This window comes from Haliotis rufescens, unplaced genomic scaffold (assembly GCF_023055435.1).
Source record: "Haliotis rufescens isolate VD_foot unplaced genomic scaffold, xgHalRufe1.0.p SCAF_22, whole genome shotgun sequence".
Lineage (NCBI taxonomy): Eukaryota > Metazoa > Mollusca > Gastropoda > Lepetellida > Haliotidae > Haliotis > Haliotis rufescens.
In genome coordinates this window covers 3,863,321-3,886,736 of record NW_025963913.1, presented here as the reverse complement: position 1 = coordinate 3,886,736, position 23,416 = coordinate 3,863,321, and the positions used below count along the sequence as shown (strand labels likewise).

Here is a 23,416-nt window from a genome sequence, read left to right as displayed (position 1 = left end):
GAAATATAATTGCCAAGTAACCAAACAGTGGAGCAAAAGAAAATATACCGAGCTTTTTTATGGAATTGAAAATTGAAAGAACTGCTGTTAAAATCGATTCCCGTGTCGATTTAACCATCAGTCATTCCTGCATCAGCCTGTAAAAAGTAATCTGTGGCTTGGTAATTTTGTGTAAAAATAAATAAGCAATGAATTTAAAACCACATGGCAACTACTATGTTTGAAAAAAAGAAGTAATTTTAAAGATTTTCGAAGATAATATGTCTAAGATACCAATCAGCAGTTGTATATTATGCAAATTTTATCGTATTATGTTTTTAATTTTTTAATGAAATTATCTTTTTAGAATAAAACCATGAAGACGTATTCTTTGGGTGCACAAGGACAAGAGTGAGTTGGGCTTAACGCCGCTTTTAACAATATTCCAGTTATGTCGTGGCGTGTCAGCTTAATGTGGGAGGAAAGCCCGAAGTGATGCTGGTCTTAGACGTTTACCACTTCGGTGAAACCCACGAGCACGGGTATGGTGCTGACAAACCTAGAATCATAATCGGGGCGAACCAGGATTCGAACCCACAATCCTAGGTTTCTGGCGTGCCCAAGAGTAACTTACTCACTCATGTTGTATATTCATAACATTACTGCTGTTGAGATATAAAACAACGACTTTTACAAAGTTAGAATATTTTAATAAATGATTGGGTAATGGGACAAAAAGCAGAAGCACATACATATTCAGTACAAGTCATTATATTCATGATCAGTACTAGTAATCATTTCCCCGCCATCGTATAGCTGGAATATTGCCAAGTGTCGAGGTTAAACAACAAACAAAAACAGTGATCAGGTTCATTACAACAATAGTAGTAGTAGTAGTGGTAGTAGTAGTAGTAGTAGTTTGTATGTTGTTTAACGTGGCACTCCGCAATACTCCAGCTTAATGACGTTGGCCGGTAAATAATCGAGTCTGGACCAGACAATCCAGTGATCGACATCACGACAATAATTCTGTACAAGTCACTAAGCCTGACCACCTGATCCTGTTAGTCGCCCATGACAAGCATGGGATGTTGAAGGCCAATTCTAACCCGAATCTTACGTGGGACTATTCAGTTGTGGTAATAATATTCAGTCATCGTTATCTTTTGCGGTAAACAGAATCATATTCAGTACTGTTATCATATTCAGTACAGTTATCATATTCAGTACTGTTATCATATTCAGTACTGTTATCATATTCAGTACTGTTATCATATTCAGTACTGTTATCATATTCAGTACTGTTATCATATTCAGTACAGTTATCATATTCAGTACTGTTATCATATTCAGTACTGTTATCATATTCAGTACTGTTATATTCGGTACTGTCATCATATTCAATACAGTTATCATATTTAGTACCAGTTATCATATTCACTGTCTAGTAATCATCAACATGAACTAAATGCACAAGTCTTTTCTTTTTAACACTATCAACTGTTCTGTTACAAATCATAAAAATAGAAACTACACAAATAGAGTATGTTTAGCAAGGATCAAGAGTAATCTACTTAAGATTATATAGAGCTATTAACCAAATCCAGTACTGATAACTAAGTGTGAAATGTATGTAGAACATTCACATTGTTGTGACTAAAATTGAACAGTATCAAGGTTTTGTACGAGACGTGGATGTGTTCAAATCACATCTATATGGTATTCCAAACCATTGCCTTTATTTATAGGTTATTCAATATAAACCACGAGTGATTAGTCATACATGCATGCAGTATTATTTACTACTTAAAAACCACATCGAATACCGTTTGTCAAGTAAGTAACATTATCACATTGTCAGTTTACTACGTGTGCCTTTTGTCAAATAGGCCCAAGAAATGGAGAGAATTTGAGACTATTTTGGACTTTTGTAGCAAGCATATACAAGCGCTAACACACATCCACGTACACACTGTCGAGACAAGATGCATACATTTTATTTGATCATTATTCACTATTGATTTCAAATTATTTAGTTACTGTTAAGAATCAGCTGGTTGATATTAGAACTAAAAAATCTCATTAAGTTTTCCAGACTGACGGCCTTTGTCACACTGTAACAGTTAAAAATACATATGTGATTTGATGTTTGATGAGATTAATTTTGAATTATTAAGTTTAGAATTATGTTGATATATATATATAAGAAAAATAATATCATTTCATTTTTCAAGACTGATGACACATTCAAAACTTTGAAATGAAATGTTGAAATAGATAGATGTGATAGATGCCCACATCAGTCATCAGGCAAATTATGCACCGTGTACCATGCACGTTTATTTGTGCAATGAATAAGCCAGTCGAAGTTAGATTTAATTATCAAATTGATCCTGTACTTGTGAGAATTAAAAAAAATGAAAGGTCATATCTCCCGACAAAGCATTCATTACAAGCAGTCTCCTCATTTCCTCCAAGTGGATTACACATAAGGATTATAACCTCTGCATGACCTTCATTATCAACATAAGGAAATTGAAGGGACAAGAAAAAAAAGCAAAAGCGCATTTAACAAAGCTAAACGAGACCACACACATCTAAAGCTAGCACATCAACTAAAACACCAAGTACAAAACCTCGTCAAAACATAAAAAAACACCCCAAAACCTGGAGAAAATTCTGCAAAGAAATAAACCATCACACAGACGCAAAAACAGTATGGCGTAAAAAACATGCAATCCAAAGCATTTAACGAACAAAAAAACATCAATCATGAATAACTCAACAAACCCTAGACAAAAAGCAAATAAACTAGCAAATCACTTCTCAGGCATTAGTAGCAATAGTAATTCTCTGAGGAATTCCAAAAACAATTAAAAAATGAAAATAAATGTCAAATTACCCGACTTAGAAATAAATCAACCATACCCAACAGAGTAACACACCATGTTTTAAACAATCGGAAAAAGGAACAGCCCTCGGTCTGGACCTAACCTCATACCAAATAATTAAACAACTACCCACAAATATCTGGAATCACTTCTTAAACTATACAATCTCATCTACCAAAACGGTCAGCGTCTGACTTCAAGGAAAGAGGCTTTGGTCATCCCAATACCAAAGCCGAACAAACCAGAAGGCGAGGTAAATTCTTACAGACCAGTCTCCCTAACCCCAAATTTATGTAACATCATGGAAGCAATGGTCAAAAATAGACTCCAACACAACTTAGACCAAAAAGATAATATAAACCAGGACCAAAGTGGATTCACCCCAGGCTGCTCAACCTCAGACAACCTCGCCCGATTAGAACAAGACATTAAAACGGGTCAATGGAACAAACAATATACAGTAGGCATATTTATAGATTTCTCTAAAGCTTTCGATATGGTGTGGCATAACAGACTAATACAAAAACTCCAAAAAGCAGGACTCAAGGGCCGAATAATATTCTATAGTTAAGACTTCCTAACAAATCGCAAAACAACCGTCGGAATCAACCAAACGCTATCGGACCAGTGTCCCCTAGAAAATGGCACGACCCAAGTCAGCATTCTAAGCCCAACTCTTTTCAACATTATGATAAACGAAATATTCGAGGGAATATCAAATAAAGTTCAAACATCTAAATATGCAGATGACGGGGCCCTTTGGATCCGCACTAGAAGCATAAATATGGCACAAAAATTATTGCAGAAACCATTAAACAGAATACAATTATTGGCAAATAAATAGGGCTTCTCACTACATACCGGAAAAAAACACAGGGAGAGTTTTCAAACACAAAAACATGCTTGCAAACCCCCCCAAAGTACAACTAAACAATAATCCTATACATTTCACAAAACAGACCAAATTTCTAGGACTATAATCTTTGATGAACATCTAACCTGGGGTGCTCACATTAAAGACCTACTAAATAGATGCAGTAAAGACAGAAATACACTACGCTGCCTGACAGGTTCCAACTGGGGGGCGTCCAAGGAGACCCTACTATCATTATACACATCATTAATTAGATCCAAAATAGACTATGGATACCGAATATACAATAGCTTAAACACAACACTAAGATAATCACTTGCACACAACAAGGCACCTCGCTTACCTCACTGCAGGCCCTAACGGCCGAAATTCCCTTGAATTAACACCGAGAAAGTTAACAATAAATTTTTGGGTCTCAACCCAACATAATACCCCAATCCAACACATCCTTAAAAACAATATAAGCCTAAAACACCAAATACTAGCAGGAAAAACCCACGATTAACACTAATCTCTCAACGCACAATCAACTACTTAAACATACACAACCTAAACGATTTAAGACTAAACAGAAAACCAAACAACATTTTCACACCCAAATGACAAATCCCCAATATAGACACAACAATCTCCTTCAAACTAAATAAAGAAACCAACCCTAATACCGCTAAAGCTATCACACTATCATACATACACGAAAAATGGCCCAATTGGTGTCACATCTAAACAGACGGGTCCTCTGACCTGTGCTCAAAACACACAGGATTCGGCATCCATATATACCAACCCACAAAAGAAACAAAATGCTACAGACTCTCAAATAATCAATCAATTTTCACGGCCAAATAATGGGGATGGCCACAGCTCTACATAACCCCAAAATTAAAAAAAAAATAATCCTCACTGACTCACTAAGTAGACCTAAGCCACTGAAAACAAAAACACCAAAAAATCGACCTGGATTAACTCAACAGATACTCAAAAGCTCAAACAAACTCCACAATCTAGGTAAAGAATTCGTATGGATCCTTGCCCACATCGGAGTGTTTGGTAACTAACACGCCAACAAAGCAGCCAAAGCATCACTAAAATTTGAAGAAATAAGCATCAACCTGCCAATATCTGAAACCAAGATTAAAAGTATCACTAAGAGTACAATCTTCCAAAAGTGGCAAAACTAATATCAGAAATAAATCTGTTAACTAAAATAGATGCTCCAAAAGCCACTCAAAACCCCCCTACATAAATGAAAAAATTTGACAGGGCAATAATCAAATTACAGACAGAACACACTAAACTAAACTCTCACCTACGCAAAATCAGAAAACACCAAACAGATAAATGTCCCCACTGTAACCTTATAGAAACACCTGAACATGCACTATTACACTGCACACACTAACAACAACACAGAACAACCCTCAAATCAACAATAAACTGTAACAACCAAATGTCTCTGGCAACACTTCTAAACCCACTAAACGACCTACAAAACGTTTAAAGCATTAGGTATTTTCTTAATTGAAACAGGCCCACTAGGCCGCATCTAAAAGCTCGAGACCGTGCTCTCACCAAGCTAAAACCCTAAAACAACAAAATAACACACAACCACACTCCCTCAATTCGATGTTAATTAAATATAATAGTATTAATGTAGTTCAAATCATGATTATATTAAGTTATATTCAAGGTATGCACACGTTGCAGCTTTTCACTATGTTCAGGTTTATGTAAATATTTGCAATTCATTCAGGTCACTTTATGTAAAATACACATACAATAAAGGTTGACTTTTGACCGAAACATGCCATGGCTTTCTGTATAATGAATATTAAGTTTATACAAATGTACACAAATACAGATCAAATAATGAAATATATACTGTACACATGCCATGGGTTTAATTAATTTCCACTCGTGTAATGCATTCACGTTATGGCTTTCAGGAAGTTAATCTGTATGTCAAGTTTTGTTTGTTTCATTCAGTTCACATCATGTACTATAAACATACAATTTGGGCTTATTTAAAGTTCTATTTGGAATAGTAAGTGGATAAATAATGTGTATAAATACAGTGTAAATCATGACACATATACACATGACAAAGCTTTAATTAATTTCCAGTCGTTAAATAATGCAAATATTAAAGCTTTCAGTTAGTTCAATATCAAGTTCATTTGTACTTTATACAGTTTAGATATGAAATATATACACATAACAAAGGTTTCATTAATTTACTGTCGTGAAAAGTATGTACATGTTGTGGTTGTCAGTAAGTTCAATACTAATTACATGGAGGAGTATTAATTTACTTCAAATCATGAAAAATGTTAAGATCTACTCAAAGTAAGCACATGTAGCAGCTATCACTAAGTTCATTTTTTTGTAAATGTTTTGCATTCATCAAGTTCAATTTATACAATATACAATACAAAAAAGGTTCATTATAAGTTGCTTCCTTGAAATTAATGAACATGTTGTGGCCTTCAGTATGTTGAATGTTAATTTGATAAACAATGGATAGAAACAGTCCAAATTATGAAATATATACACATGACAAAGGTTTCATTAATGTCCAGTTGTGAAAAGTAAGTAAATGTTATGGTTGTCAGTGAGTTCAATACTAATTACATAGAAGAGTATTAATTTACTTCAAATCATGAAATATATACACCTGACAAAGATTGCATATGTCGCAACTATCACTGAGTTCAGTATTATGTATATGTTTGCATTCATCCAGTTCAATTTATGTAATATACACATACAAAAAAGGTTCATTATAAGTTCCTTCCTTGAAATGTATGAACATGTTATGGCTTTCAGTATGTTGAATATTAAGTTGATAAACAATGGCAACAAGCAGTCCAAATCATGAAATATATACACAAGACAAAGGTTTCATGAATGTCCAGTCGTGATAAGTATTTTAATGTTATGGATGTCAGTAAATTCAATACTAATTACATAGAAGAGTATTAATTTACTTCAAATCATGAAAAATGGACACCTGACAAAGATTGAATTAAGTTCTACTCAAAGTAAGCACATGTAGCAGCTATCACTAAGTTCATTTTTTTGTAAATGTTTTGCATTCATCCAGTTCAATTTATACAATATACAATGCAAAAAAGGTTTATTATAATTTGCTTCCTTGAAATGTATGAACATGTTGTGGCCTTCAGTATGTTGAATGTTAAATTGATAAACAATGGATAAAAACAGTCCAAATTATGAAATATATACACATGACAAAGGTTTCATTAATGTCCAGTTGTGAAAAGTAAGTAAATGTTATGGTTGTCAGTAAGTTCAATACTAATCACATAGAAAAGTATTAATTTACTTCAAATCATAAAATATATACACCTGACAAAGATTGCATATGTCGCAACTATCACTGCGTCCAGTATTATGTATATGTTTGCATTCATACAGTTCAATTTATGTAATATACACATACAAAAAAGGTTCATTATAAGTTCCTTCCTTGAAATGTATGAACATGTTATGGCTTTCAGTATGTTGAATATTAAATTGATAAACAATGGATAGAAACAGTCCAAATCATGAAATATATACACATGGCAAAGATTGCACATATCGCAACTATCACTAAGTTCAGTATTATGTAAATGTTTTGAATTTATCAAGTTCAATTTATGTAATATACAACACAAAAAAGGTTCATTATAAGTTCCTTCCTTGAAATGTATGAACATGTTATGGCTTTCAGTATGTTGAATATTAAATTGATAAACAATGGATAGAAACAGACCAAATCAATAAATATATACACATGGCAAAGATAGAATTAAGTTCCACTCAAGGTATGCACATGTTGCAGCTATCACTAAGTTCAGTATTATGTAAATGTTTTGAATTTATCAAGTTCAATTTATGCCATATACAAAACAAAAAAAGGTTTATTATAAGTTGCTTCCTTGAAATGTATGAACATGTCATGGCATTGAGTATGTTGAATATTAAGCTGATAAACAATGAGAAGAAACAGTCCAAATCATGAAATATATACACATGACAAAGATTGCACATATCGCAACTTAATAATCACTCAGTTCAGTGTTTTGTAAATGTTTTGCAATTCATCCAGGTCAATTTCTGTAATATACACATACAAAAAAGGTTTATTATAAGTTGCTTCCTTGAAATGTATGAACATGTTATGGCATTGAGTATGTTGAATATTAAGAATACACAATGCCATTTAGAAAGTGGTCAAATGTAACAAATGTTATATTTGGGATAACACTTTCTTAATAAAGTACAGATTCTAGTACTTTTTTTTGGTTGAGTCCCCGGATAGAAACAGTCCAAATTATGAAATATATACACATGACAAAGGTTTCATTAATGTCCAGTAGTGAAAAGTAAGTAAATGTTATGGTTGTCAGTAAGTTCAATACTAATTACATAGAAGAGTATTAATTTACTTCAAATCACGAAATATATATGTCTGACAAAGATTTGAATTAAGTTCTACTCAAGGTATGCACATGCTGCAGCTATCACTAAGTTCAGTATTATGTAAATGTTTGCAATTCATCCAGTTCAATTAATGTAATATACACATACAATAGAGGTTGACTCATATTTCTAATAGTGAAACGCGTGCAAATGTGAAGGCTTTCAGTATGTTGAAACATGAAATACATACACCTAAGATCCCCTCATAGTATGTACATGTAGCTTTCAGTATGCTGAAACATGAAATACATACACCTAAGATCCGCTCATAGTATGTACATGTAGCTTTCAGTATGTTGAAACATGAAATACATACACCTAAGATCCGCTCATAGTATGTACATGTAGCTTTCAGTATGCTGAAACATGAAATACATACACCTAAGATCCGCTCATAGTATGTACATGTAGCTTTCAGTATGTTGAAACATGAAATACATACACCTAAGATCCCCTCATAGTATGTACATGTAGCTTTCAGTATGTTGAAACATGAAATACATACACCTAAGATCCGCTCATAGTATGTACATGTAGCTTTCAGTATGTTGAAACATGAAATACATACACCTAAGATCCCCTCATAGTATGTACATGTAGCTTTCAGTATGCTGAAACATGAAATACATACACCTAAGATCCCCTCATAGTATGTACATGTAGCTTTCAGTATGTTGAAACATGAAATACATACACCTAAGATCCCCTCATTGTATGTACATGTAGCTTTCAGTATGTTGAAACATGAAATACATACACCTAAGATCCCCTCATAGTATGTACATGTAGCTTTCAGTATGTTGAAACATGAAATACATACACCTAAGATCCCCTCATAGTATGTACATGTAGCTTTCAGTATGTTGAAACATGAAATACATACACCTAAGATCCCCTCATAGTATGTACATGTAGCTTTCAGTATGTTGAAACATGAAAAAACATACACCTAAGATCCCCTCATAGTATGTACATGTAGCTTTCAGTATGTTGAAACATGAAATACATACACCTAAGATCCCCTCATAGTATGTACATGTAGCTTTCAGTATGTTGAAACATGAAATACATACACCTAAGATCCCCTCATAGTATGTACATGTAGCTTTCAGTATGTTGAAACATGAAATACATACACCTAAGATCCGCTCATAGTATGTACATGTAGCTTTCAGTATGTTGAAACATGAAATACATACACCTAAGATCCGCTCATAGTATGTACATGTAGCTTTCAGTATGTTGAAACATGAAATACATACACCTAAGATCCCCTCATAGTATGTACATGTAGCTTTCAGTATGCTGAAACATGAAATACATACACCTAAGATCCGCTCATAGTATGTACATGTAGCTTTCAGTATGTTGAAACATGAAATACATACACCTAAGATCCCCTCATAGTATGTACATGTAGCTTTCAGTATGTTGAAACATGAAATACATACACCTAAGATCCCCTCATAGTATGTACATGTAGCTTTCAGTATGTTGAAACATGAAATACATACACCTAAGATCCCCTCATAGTATGTACATGTAGCTTTCAGTATGTTGAAACATGAAATACATACACCTAAGATCCCCTCATAGTATGTACATGTAGCTTTCAGTATGTTGAAACATGAAATACATACACCTAAGATCCCCTCATAGTATGTACATGTAGCTTTCAGTATGCTGAAACATGAAATACATACACCTAAGATCCCCTCATAGTATGTACATGTAGCTTTCAGTATGCTGAAACATGAAATACATACACCTAAGATCCGCTCATAGTATGTACATGTAGCTTTGAGTTGATGTAAATATAATCAATTCATCCAGATCAATTTGTGGAATATACACATACAATAAAGATTGATCTACAGTTCCTTTCTTGAAATTTAAAAACAAGTTATAGCAAAATACTATGTACATAAATACAGTCCAACTCATGAAACATACACACATGACATTTGTTTCATTAATTTCCACTCGCAAAAAGTATGCAAATGTTAAGGTTTCATTAATTTAAATACTTATTACATACAATAGTATTAATCTAGTTCAAAAGATGAAAACCGTACACATGATGACAGTTTCATAATTATGTTGAAATATGTTTTATCTGGTAAAATTTATGAAATCTACACACAAGATTGCAGTTAGTTTCAGTCTTGAAGGTATGCATATGTCGCTGTCAGTTTGGGCAAAAAACTGTTATTTTTCTGGTATTCTGGTTTGGCCTAAAATGACGCAACATTTTTACAAGCTCATTTGTATGACATAATAATACAAAAAAACCCAAAAAACTGGGACTGTTTAAAATATTCCTAACATGTTTTATCTGTACTGAATCGTTAAAATCGGTATGTGCATATACATGTGTGTGACATGGAAAAACAACTCTACTGAATCACGGGAAAACTCACCCTAATGGTGTAGGCACATGTTATTACTTTATAAGTAAGTTCAATATAAAGTACACAGACGTACAGTGTACCTGACACCTGACACCTGCATCAATGTTCTTGACATCCTAAAAACGCAAAGGGGTGTCGCCTGATACATCAAACAACTCCTTCACCAATTCCAGAATACTCTCTGCAAGTACACATGCCTGCCTTGCGTGACTCTCTGTGTATACAGCAGCAGGAATACTTGGAAAGGACAACCTGTCTGGGTAGCACATTCTGCTGTAGTCGCCAACTAAAGATTGAAGCTGAGTTGCCAAATCCAACAACTGTGAATTGTCCAATCCTGAAGTGATTTCTGTCAGTGCATTGCTGCTTCTTAGTGTGTCTGCTGTGGTTGAGCTTCTGCTGTACCATACTGCTAGGACCGCCTTCTCAGCAGCCTGGGAACCACAAACACGGACATACATACATATACTTGAACATTGTTAGGATCAATAGCAGAATGGAGAGGAGCATGGTGACAAGTATATAATGATGCGCAGACAGCAATATATAGTCTAATACATTGATTGTAGAAGGATCAGAGGTGAATTATGCGTAATGGTGGGAGGCATGATAAATGATGGTATGACGGGAAGTAGTACATGGTGTAGGAGGGAGGAGTACATTGTGTAGGAGTGGAGGAGTACATGGTGTAGGAGTGGAGGAGTACATAGTGTAGGAGGGAGGGGTAATTAGTGTACGAGGGAGGGGTACATTGTGTAGGAGGGATCAGTACATGGTGTAGGAGTGGATGAGTACATGGTGTAGGATTGGAGGAGTACATGGTGTAGGATTGGAAGAGTACATTGTGTAGGAGTAGAGGAGTACATGGTGAAGGAGTGGAGGAGTACATGGTGTAGGATTGGAGGAGTACATGGTGTAGGATTGGAGGAGTACATGGTGTAGGAGTGGATGAGTACATGGTGTAGGATGGAGGAGTACATTGTGTAGGATTGGAGGAGTACATGGTGTAGGAGTGGAGGAGTACATGGTGTAGGAGTGGAGGAGTACATGGTGTAGGATTGGAGGAGTACATGGTGTAGGAGGGATGAGTACATGGTGTAGGAGTGGAGGAGTACATGGTGTAGGAGGGAGGAGTACATGGTGTAGGAGTGGAAAAGTACATGGTGTAGGATTGGAGGAGTACATGGTGTAGGAGTGGAGGAGTACATGGTGTAGGATTGGAGGAGTACATGGTGTAGGATTGGAGGAGTACATGGTGTAGGAGTGGATGAGTACATGGTGTAGGATGGAGGAGTACATGGTGTAGGAGTGGAGGAGTACATTGTGTAGGATTGGAGGAGTACATGGTGTAGGAGAGATGAGTACATGGTGTAGGAGGGTGAGTACATGGTGTAGGAGGGAGGAGGACATGGTGTAGGAGGGATGAGTACATGGTGTAGGAGGGAGGAGTACATGGTGTAGGATTGGAGGAGTACATGGTGTAGGAGGGTGGATTACATGGTGTAGGAGTGGAGGAGTACATGGTGTAGGAGGGATGAGTACATGGTGTAGGAGGGAGGAGTACATGGTGTAGGATTGGAGGAGTACATGGTGTAGGAGGGAGGAGTACATGGTGTAGGATTGGAGGAGTACATGGTCTAGGAGGGAGGAGTACATGGTGTAGGAGGGATGAGTACATGGTGTAGGATGGATGAGTACATGGTGTAGGAGGGAGGATTACATGGTGTAGGATTGGAGGAGTACAGGGTGTAGGAGTGGAGGAGTACATGGTGTAGGAGGGAGGAACACAGGGTGTAGGAGGGAGGAGTACAGGGTGTAGGAGGGAGGAATACAGGGTGTAGGAGGGAGAAGTACATGGTGTAGGAGGGAGGAATACAGGGTGTAGGAGGGAGGAGTACATGGTGTAGGAGGGAGGAATACAGGGTGTATGAGGGAGGAGGACATGGTGTAGGAGGGAGGAATACAGGGTGTAGGAGGGAGGAGTACATGGTGTAGGAGGGAGGAGTACATGGTTTAGGAGTGGAGGAGTACATGGTGTAGGAGTGGAGGAGTACATGGTGTAGGAGTGGAGGAGTACATGGTATAGGAGTGGAGGAGTACATGGTGTAGGAGGGAGGAGTACATGGTGTAGGAGGGAGGAGTACATGGTGTAGGAGGGAGGAGTACATGGTGTAGGAGGGAGGAGTACATTGTGTAGGAGTGGAGGAGTACATGGTGTAGGAGTGGAGGAGTACATGGTGTAGGAGTGGAGGAGTACATGGTGTAGGAGTGGAGGAGTACATGGTGTAGGAGTGGAGGAGTACAGGGTGTAGGAGTGGAGGAGTACATGGTGTAGGAGTAGAGGAGTACATGGTGTAGGAGTGGAGGAGTACATTTCGAGGAGGGAGGAGTACATGGTGTAGGAGTGGAGGAGTACATGGTGTAGGAGGGAGGAGTACATGGTGTAGGAGTGGAAAAGTACATGGTGTAGGATTGGAGGAGTACATGGTGTAGGAGTGGAGGAGTACATGGTGTAGGATTGGAGGAGTACATGGTGTAGGATTGGAGGAGTACATGGTGTAGGAGTGGATGAGTACATGATGTAGGATGGAGGAGTACATGGTGTAGGATGGAGGAGTACATTGTGTAGGATTGGAGGAGTACATGGTGTAGGAGAGATGAGTACATGGTGTAGGAGGGTGAGTACATGGTGTAGGAGGGAGTAGGACTTGGTGTAGGAGGGATGAGTACATGGTGTAGGAGGGAGGAGTACATGGTGTAGGATTGGAGGAGTACATGGTGTAGGAGGGAGGATTACATGGTGTAGGAGTGGAGGAGTACATGGTGTAGGAGGGATGAGTACATGGTGTAGGAGGGAGGAGTACATGGTGTAGGATTGGAGGAGTACATGGTGTAGGAGGGAGGAGTACATGGTGTAGGATTGGAGGAGTACATGGTCTAGGAGGGAGGAGTACATGGTGTAGGAGGGATGAGTACATGGTGTAGGAGGGAGGAGTACATGGTGTAGGAGGGAGGAGTACATGGTGTAGGAGGAAGGAGTACATGGTGTAGGAGGGAGGAGTACATGGTGTAGGAGGGATGAGTACATGGTGTAGGAGGGAGGAGTACATGGTGTAGGATTGGAGGAGTACATGGTGTAGGAGGGAGGAGTACATTGTGTAGGATTGGAGGAGTACATGGTCTAGGAGGGATGAGTACATGGTGTAGGGTTGGAGGAGTACATGGTGTAGGAGGGAGGAGTACATGGTATAGGAGAGAGGAGTACATGGTGTAGGAGTGGAGGAGTACAGGGTGTAGGAGGGAGGAGTACATGGTGTAGGATGGATGAGTACATGGTGTAGGAGGGAGGAGTACATGGTGTAGGAGGGAGGAGTACATGGTGTAGGATTGGAGGAGTACATGGTGTAGGAGTGAGGAGTACATGGTGTAGGAGGGATGAGTACATGGTGTAGGATGGATGAGTACATGGTGTAGGAGGGAGGAGTACATGGTGTAGGATTGGAGGAGTACAGGGTGTATGAGTGGAGGAGTACATGGTGTAGGAGGGAGGAACACAGGGTGTAGGAGGGAGGAGTACAGGGTGTAGGAGGGAGGAATACAGGGTGTAGGAGGGAGAAGTACATGGTGTAGGAGGGAGGAATACAGGGTGTAGGAGGGAGGAGTACATGGTGTAGGAGGGAGGAATACAGGGTGTATGAGGGAGGAGTACATGGTGTAGGAGGGAGGAATACAGGGTGTAGGAGGGAGGAGTACATGGTGTAGGAGGGAGGAGTACATGGTTTAGGAGTGGAGGAGTACATGGTGTAGGAGTGGAGGAGTACATGGTGTAGGAGTGGAGGAGTACATGGTATAGGAGTGGAGGAGTACATGGTGTAGGAGTGGAGGAGTACATGGTGTAGGAGGGAGGAGTACAGGGTGTAGGAGGGAGGAGTACATGGTGTAGGAGGGAGGAGTACAGGGTGTAGGAGGGAGGAGTACAGAGGAGTACAGGGTGTAGGAGGGAGGAGTACAGGGTGTAGGAGGGAGGAGTACATGGTGTAGGAGGGAGGAGTACAGGGGGTAGGAGGGAGGAGTACATTGTGGGGATATTGGTGGGAGGAGTACATGGAATAGGGATGGATACACACATATGTGCGTGCATGTCACGATACAAGTTAAAGAGTCCTGAACAGAACTTTAAACCCCATGTCACCGCACCTCATGCTGGGTTTAGCAGGGGAACGTTAGGAACGGGTTTAAAACATTTGAGGCAGGATATGCTCACCTTTTCGCGAACACCTGATATAATCACATAGACAATGCTTTCAGTAGAGATTTCTTATGATTATGGAAATGTTTTTGTCACTTTTATTTGTTTAGCTGGAATTCATTGTGGTTATTAGGAATGGTGTTTTTCATAAAGCATACCTGATGAGTCTTGTTACAGATCCAATTAAAACCTCTACAGGGAGGAAAAATATCCTTTGCTGCAGCCAAGTCATCAATTGCCTGTCTCAGCCATCGTTTTGCCTCATGTGGTTGTGGGTTAGTTTTTGATGGATCCTGATCTGGACGTCTACGTTCATAGTTCTGAAAACGGGTCTGTTGTTCAGAACTTCTCTTGTCCAAATGTTCAAAGAAGAACGGATATGTTGCCCCAGCATGCTCATTTTCAAGTTCCATCGCAGTTCTCTTAATGTCCGAACATATTTTGGTAAAGAAAGCTTCCCTATCAGGATTCCTGTCAGGGTGCTGGGCCAAGTAAAGTCTTTTCTTCACTGTGTTTCTCTCCTTCTCATCTGAACAGTTCCTCCACAAGGGTGTAAGACTGTGTCTATTTTCCTCACACCTTTGATCAGTATGTGATGCGGAGTCTCCACACTGATTTACGTTTTTCCTCAAAACGTTGTAAAGCTTTAGTCCAGACATTTCCTCTAATCGACCTTCCCCAACTTCAACCAGATACATTCTTCTGATTGGCAAGACCTCCTTCCTCAGTACTTTCTTCACAACAGCATAGATATAAACTGGGTTGGCATTTTCAGGAACTTCATCTTGTACACCAGGGTCAGTGATGGGATCGTAAACCTCCAGTCCAACATATTCCCCTTCATTAAACACATCAAAACTGTTGTCCAGAAGCCAGTGCATTTCTTCTGGTATAAACGCCCCAGTTGAAGAAACAATTGTTTGCTCTCTTTGTCCTGCAAAATAATTATATGTCCTAATTTCAAAGTCATCTAAATGACTTCTGATCATTTCTGGAACTGAGTTAAAAATGTGATGCACATAACGAATCGACCTTCCCAGTTTGAATAAGGTCAGTTCATCAATCATTGTTTCTAAAGCAACAAGTAATGTCACCTGGTGTATCTCGCAGTTGATGTATAGACATGTTTTCGAAATAGAGCCTTCTTTTTCACTTTCCAAACAAAACCTCTTTTTTCCCTTACTCTGATGCACCAGATTTCCATTCCGTCTAAGTTCAGTCTGCAAGTTTTTGACCTGAAGAATTTTTAAATGTGCAAGGCTTTCCTCAATGCTCTTTGCTTCAAATGGTTCCAGACTTTGTTCATTTTGCTGGTATTTTTCATGATTGACAAGTCTCACAATTGCTTCAACAAATTCAGACCCCTGTACACTAGTCTTGTATTTCTTGACTGAATCACCTGCATATGCTCTTAGCTTACTGCCTTGATCAACATTTTCTTCAACCAGAGATGTCAACGTCTGCAGTCGATAACGTTCTGGTAGCATAGCTAAGAAACCCAGAGGATCCATATTCATTTCGGATAAATTCAGTGTTTGGAATCCTAAAAAATACTGTAAATCAAGGGATCTCACTCTTTCAGACAGTAAAGTGTTGTTGTTAAACACCAGGTGTCTAGAGTCTGTTAACTGGAACTTGTTGTCAGGAAGATACAGAGAGGACACCTGTAATGTGCATTCTTCAGTTTTCTTTTCCCTTTTTAGGCAATTAAACATTGACTCAACTGCTTTTTTAACACTTCCTAGGTCATTAGAATTCAATGGTCTTCCTTCTGTCTTGCAGTAGAGTGTCTTCAGCACACAGGCATACAGGTTTGCATGTACATCCCTTGATGAACCAAGGTCAATGAATACATCAAGGAATTGTGTAAACTGATCTGGCAGTGCATACATGTATCCTTTTACAAGTTCATCAGGGTGTATGTTTTTAACAATTTTATCAGCTGAAACCATACACGGTACAGTTGGAACGTACATGATTGAAAGATCTTTCAGGCAATGCTTGATCTTATTGCGGACACGAGGATTGAGTAAATGTCTGTAGATTGACATCATGACATGACGAACAGTGTTGTCAAGTGACAACAATTTTCCCTCAGAATTCTGATTTTGGATATTCGCAAGAGAAGTGCAAATGTTTTGGATATGACTTAAAACCTTTTTGGGGTGAGGACCGTCTTGCAATCCAAATAAAGACCGCAGTTCTTTGTAATTTCTCCTTGCAAAACTCCATGAGGATGGATCTGCATCATGGTGGAACATCAGGCAGCTTGTCCAGACATAATGACAGTGATGTGGGGCAAGTGATTCTGAGTAGGAAACTAGATGTTTTCCCTCACCAAACTGAGGGTATATGACTGTCAATTCTTTTCCCAGGCATTCATCAGTGATACTGTGTGGTAATAAGAATCTGATACTCTTAATCTGTGAAAGTGCATATCCATCCTCAATATATTCTTCATGCATCATTCCGAGACATGCCATCAAAGCCTTTGACTTCTCTTCAACATCTGTAGTCATTCTCTGTCGCCCAAGTTTTTCAACTTGCTTAGCATATGCCAAAAAATGCTCAGAAGTAACATGGTCTTGTAAACCTGCATATTTCAAAAACATTTGCCACACCTCTTGATCATAGGGTGGAGGTGCAAATTCAGATTGGTCACACATCAATGTGAAAACTTTAATATCCCGACTGTAGAACTGACTAGCGCACTGGAGTGTTCCATTTGATGCTTCAATAAATTTTACACTTTTCAGCTTCTCAATGAGTTGTTTTTGCTCATCACTAAATTCCGCAGACTTTTTCAACAGCTCATCACGTATATACGTCAAATGTACTGGAAGAACAGACGTTGGCAGATACTGAAAATTTGGAAGAATAAGATCTGTATATAGTTGCTCCTGTGTATGCACATGTATACCCATGAAGCTGTAAAGTTCTGTGCATGAATCAAATCCTTTAAGTAATACCATACTTGTACCACGGGTCCAATCACTGACACCATCACTAGGCCCTGTAGAGTAATCCTTTACTACAAAGTGTCTCTGGTGAGTATGCAGAGCAACCAGTTCTTCAGACATTGATTCGAAAATGGGAATCTGTGTAAGCAGCTGTTTTGTTCTTTGTTCACCTATTTCATCATTTATCTTGTCAACATTTTCACTAAAGAATTGTAAAAATGCTCGACAGTCTACTGCAGTGATATCCCGACAAGTGCTGAAATCAAAGTTTGATAACAACTTCAATACTGTTACTGGCATAGTCAAGCTGGCTGCAATGGATGAAGTGATTCTAGTGGCATCAACACTGCCACAAAACAAAGAACTGTCAAGTTGTGGAACATCCATGTTACGTAAAGCTGTTTCGAATTTCTTTGGGGAAACTGACTTACTATCGATAACACTTCCACTCTTTTTGATAGGGTAGAGAATAAGATTTTCACCATTGTCTTTTGTAGATGGAAACAATGACCAATCTTCTACATATGTCAGATCTAAAGGAGATGTACTATTGTTCGTCTGTGTGAACAAGAACTCCCAGAAGTCTCGGATCCAATGTTGTGATGGAAAATCTGAGTTTTGCCAAGGAACAGGCCTTCCAGTGCAAAATATATTCTTAGAAAGTGTTTGTTCTATCAACTTTGAAAAAGCAATAATGTCAAGCTCCTTGAAAACAGGTGTTGTTTCTATATAGTTTTCATACAGTCCAACAATATCTTTGTGCAGTAGCAGATCAGGTGTTCCTGCAAGCAGATCTGTAAACCTTGTGACAAAAAAAGGGTTTGATGCATCAAACGTGCACAGTTTCATAGATTCAGTAACTGCCAGGGGTAAAGATTGTAACGCAGAAGAAAAATCTTCATGAAGCTGACAGAAGCGTGTCAGCAACTCAAGTGATTTAAGATGTTTCAAAACTGTGAGTTCTAACTGCAAAGCCACTGACCCAAGGCTACATCTATCTTGAGAGACAGAACTGTGAGATTTAAGAAAATCTATGACAGATTTTGGTGTCACACAATTCATTTTACTTTCCATGCATGTGTCAGCAATAATCTTCAGAATTCTGCCTGGAGAATATATAACTTTCATCTGCAAGTCTTTGAGTATCTCGGTAAGCCTGCAAGCGACTTCCTGTGGTTGAAGTTGTTGGATCCAATCATTTGTTGAATCACTCTGTGATTTCTTTTGAGGGAAATATATTTCAAGGTTATTGAAATATCCAGGGAAACCTTTCTTGCATGAAGCTGGTACCCACAAAACTTTGCATTTTAAATGTTCTTTATCTTCTTTTTTGAAATCAGCAAACATTCCTCCTGATGGTTTTACGACAGCGAAAAGCTTTCTCTCTTTTGACACAACATCTGTGTAAAATGAAACAACAAGATCATTCCATAGTTGACTTTTTGTGTGGCTTCTATCAGGAAAGAAGCTATAAAAGCAGTCGAGATATTCATGAACACAGTTTTGTGACTTGACCTTGGTCGATCCAGTTCTTGTCTTCATTGACTGCATAGCTGCGATATACGCAGGAACTATGATGGCATTTACAACATGTTCATTCCAACATGACCTGTAGTCCTTATTGTCATACCATAGGTTTCTTCTTGATTCATGATCAAAGGCAAAGTTGCCATTGACATGAACAGGCAACCCAGTGTGGATCGGCAAAGGCAGGGTACAAAATGCTTTACCTTGGAATTCTACCTCCTTTTTCTCCTCAGTACACAGTAGCATGGCAACACCACCTCTTGGTAATAGACGAATTTCTCCATCCTCCCAAGCTGATATGAGGGCTTCTGGAATAGGTGTTGCCTTAGAAAATCCAGAATGGAGAAATACCACCCAATGTTGCCGTCTACCTTCAGATTCTTTGATACTGAGAGACAACTCAACTTCCAAAGGCGATACATCTTCAAGACCAAAACCAACGGAAGGATTTCTTATCTTTTGAGTCTGATTTTTCAAATGAGACATGTACCCATCATGTACAGACATATCATTTTCACTCATTGTTGCTTCAACACAATATTCTACATCAAGTCTACCATCTTCTGTAATGCTGGCAATAGATATTTGTTTCACATGTTGAAGAAATAGAAGAAATTCGGGCATGTCAGCCCTGAATTCATCTAAAAGTTCACTAACATCTTGTGGACTGACTTCTTTGACTTTTATCTTTGATTCAGCAGCCATTTCTCGTGTCCTTAAAGGAAATCGAAAAAGTGTCCCTTTATTTTCTTTTGAGATGTCAATTACAACACGATCTTCAAGATAACCTGAAAATGTGTCTGTATATTTCTCTCTCAATTCATTCAACTGTGATATTCGAACTCCAGGTTTTTCAGATGTGGCATGAGGTACATACTTCACATGTGGGTCAAGGAAACATATAGTTTTGTCCGTTCCTGGTCCTGCAGTGATGAATGAGGGGACATCAGTCAGGTGATAAACAACATTGAATCCAACTCCATATTGTCCAGTCTTTAAAGGGTCATCATTCTTACTTCCTACACCTAATTTCTGAATACCTTCAAGGTCATCTTCTGTAAAGTAGGCATTGTTATAAACACAGAGTGCAGGGCCTTGAACAGAGCTCAGTCGATCATTGAGGAGTTTTTCTGTTGGCAGATGTCTGAAATCCTTTAGAAACATCAGTTTTGTTGCTTCAGCATCATCTGCATTCTGTAGCAGTTCTTTCAGGATTGAAGAATCACATGGGTATCCACTAAGAAGTCCTTTCAGTCGCGTTGTAAGATCTTCACCAGCTCCAAATTCAGAGAAACATGGTGAGAAGCTTTGAATGTTTTCTTTCAGATCAACTTCTCGCTTCCCTTTGACACCTAACAATTTGGCTGCAGACTGATGAATACACGGATGCACAAATCGCATCTTTTCATTTTTACAAACAAATCTGCAATCATCTAGGCAAAGTGAATCTACTTGAGACATTATTCTATATTCATCTGGTAATGAAATGATAATGCCCTCTGGTAAACTCACAGATGTAACCAGTTCTGAAAGATAGAGTGTAGCTCGCCCTAACCATGTCAGTCTTTCCTCAGAAACAGTTTTAGCATCTGCTTCTCTGGTGATTTTTTCTATACAATTCAGTATTCCATTCACTTCAAAGCTATCTCTCACACCAATGGTCACTAAAAATGATTTGTACACACTTAAACTTTTGTCAGCTTCATACAGAAATGGAGATAAATCACATGGAAGATTGAAAGCTACCCGACAGGGTTTTATCATCTGTTTTCCAGTTAGCACTGCGTCTTTCTCTCTTAAAAACTGTAGAGTCTGTTCATGATTTTTCTGATCATTTTCAACTATCTTGTTCATGAATTTGTATATGTCTTTGCATATTCTCTCCAATTCAATGAATTTCTCATCACTGGTCAATGAATTCATTTCCTGAGAAACATATACCAGTTGATTTGCTACAACACTCACATCAACATCTTCCCTTCTGTTAACGCCAAGCCTGGAGAGGAGTTCAATGTCAAATCCTGAGTTACTGTCAACATGGTGATCAAGAATTAGCTGAGAACATGCTACCAAACTCGAGAGATTCTTATCATACAATTCCTTTGGACATGCCACTATTTTTCTTTTTTCTTTTTCACCTTTCCATGGTAAAGGCCAGGAAGGGGGGCACTTGAGAACAGGTAGAAAGGATATATCATGTAATGCAGTCTTAATGTCCTCATGGCATTCAATATTATTTTTAAGGAAGAGAATCAAGGCTGTCACTTTACACTTTGCTTCTGATTCCCTTTTTGTTTGAAATAGCTTTTTAATGGTCTCTGCTGTTGATACAATATCCCTTTTTGAGATGTCTTTCTCTGTTTTCAGACCAAGAAGAAGTAATCCTTCTCTGAGTCTGTCTGTTTGTGTGTGCCTATCTGCTGGGAATTTGTCTTCTCCCAGGAATAAGTCTTTCAGGAATGGGTCATCTTGGCTAAACAGATCACAAGCTCTCAGTCCAGATGACCCTCCACTGGATGAAAGGAACCGTACCTCTGAAGCAATTTGCCTGGTCTTATTCACAATATGAAGGTGATTCTCCATGAGAAACTCCATAAAATCTACCGTATGACTTTCTGTATATTTTCTTTTGTTGTGCAGCATCATTTGAAGGATTTGTCGACTGACATCAAGAAATGGCCTTTCTGTTGCACCAAGTGTCAGTGCCAGGTGTCTCACTGCAGCAGATGAACACTGGATGTACCTCTCTGGGTAGGGTACAGGTATTTGTTCATCAGGAGCCAGAGTACATAAGGTTTCCACTGAACAATCACTGTTGTCTGTCGCAGTAAATAGCTGTAACTTCCTCAACACTGCTTTACTTCCCTTGGACAACTGGCGCTGGCAGGTTCTCATGTAGGCCACCAAAGCAGACCTTTCCTGTTTGTAGGATTCGGAGTTGAACAGTTGTACAGCTGTGATAAGTTTCCTCCTGTATACTTTCTCTAATGCTCTTACAACACCAACTGGATTTGAGTACTGAATGATTGTCCCAAGAACATGTGAATTTTTCAGCACAAAGTCAGGAACATACCTTAAATGGACAATGCCTAGTTTCTTCAGCGCTGCACCTACATTTGGAGGTAAAGATTCAGAGTGCCTCACTGACTGAGCAATGAAGACGTCATCGATGCTGTGGAGTCTTCCTCTTCCAGAGGCATCAATATCCGGCACAATAAGAAAACCACTGAACACAGATTCAACATCAAATCCATGGGCTGTAATATAGATCCACACTTGCCTGAGCCAGCTGACATCCAAGGATGGGGAAGGGAGTTTAGCTTTACCTTCTGGGAAATGCCTCAACAGACATTTCTGGAGCAGGCCAGGGAAGGCAGCAGATGACATCACGGAAAGGCCTTTCCATCCTAAAAGGAAAGCATTATAATCAGTCAAATCAGATAAGTGTAGTCATACAGCCACTAAGCTGAGTGTAGTTAAACAGATTTCTTCTGGAATTTCTGGAAGATCAGAACATAAGATAATATATCAAAATATTAACTAATGAACCAGAACAATTTGGATAAATGTTGTCATCAGTACTAGCAATGTTTGCAAAATGTAATCTTCCTTGGACTAGTTCCTGCACAGCATACAGAATGCATTTTGAGAGGACTTTATGTTATCAAGGTCCAAATTTAAAATATGGCATACAAATCCATATAGCTCAACGACATATTGCCTTAAAACTAAATCCCATTTCATTTTCTAAACAACTTATTAGGTGGCATTACACATTAGGTAGGTTGGAATGGAACCGAAACATGACGGACATAATTCAGTTCAGGTCAGCTAAAACTCGTAAAATGTATCTCAACCAAAAGGTGAAAACGACTGAATAATAAATAGGTTTTTAAAAATGGCTGTTGTGGTTGCCAAATTGAAAACTGTATTTGAATCTCTTGAACAATTGGTGGGATCAAGTTTCATCTTCTTTGTGAGGGAAAGGAACTTGCGTTAGTTTTGTTTGTTTGTTTGTTGTTTAATGAGCATCGATC

The 23,416-nt window shown here is 38.5% G+C and overlaps 1 protein-coding gene across 2 annotated transcripts in view; it reads right to left on the bottom strand.

The window, feature by feature from the left end:
* Positions 1–672: 672 nt before the first annotated feature.
* The window catches only part of LOC124136329 (sacsin-like), a 39,061-nt gene continuing 16,317 nt past the window's right edge, over positions 673–23,416 (bottom strand). For both annotated transcript variants that reach the window (XM_048401438.1, XM_048401439.1), the window contains 2 exons: positions 15,051–22,786; positions 673–11,077 (listed from right to left, as the gene is read on the bottom strand). In XM_048401438.1, coding sequence (XP_048257395.1) covers positions 10,760–11,077; positions 15,051–22,786 — 8,054 coding nt within the window. In that variant the 3' untranslated portion in view covers positions 673–10,759. The remainder of the gene's footprint in view (positions 11,078–15,050; positions 22,787–23,416) is intronic.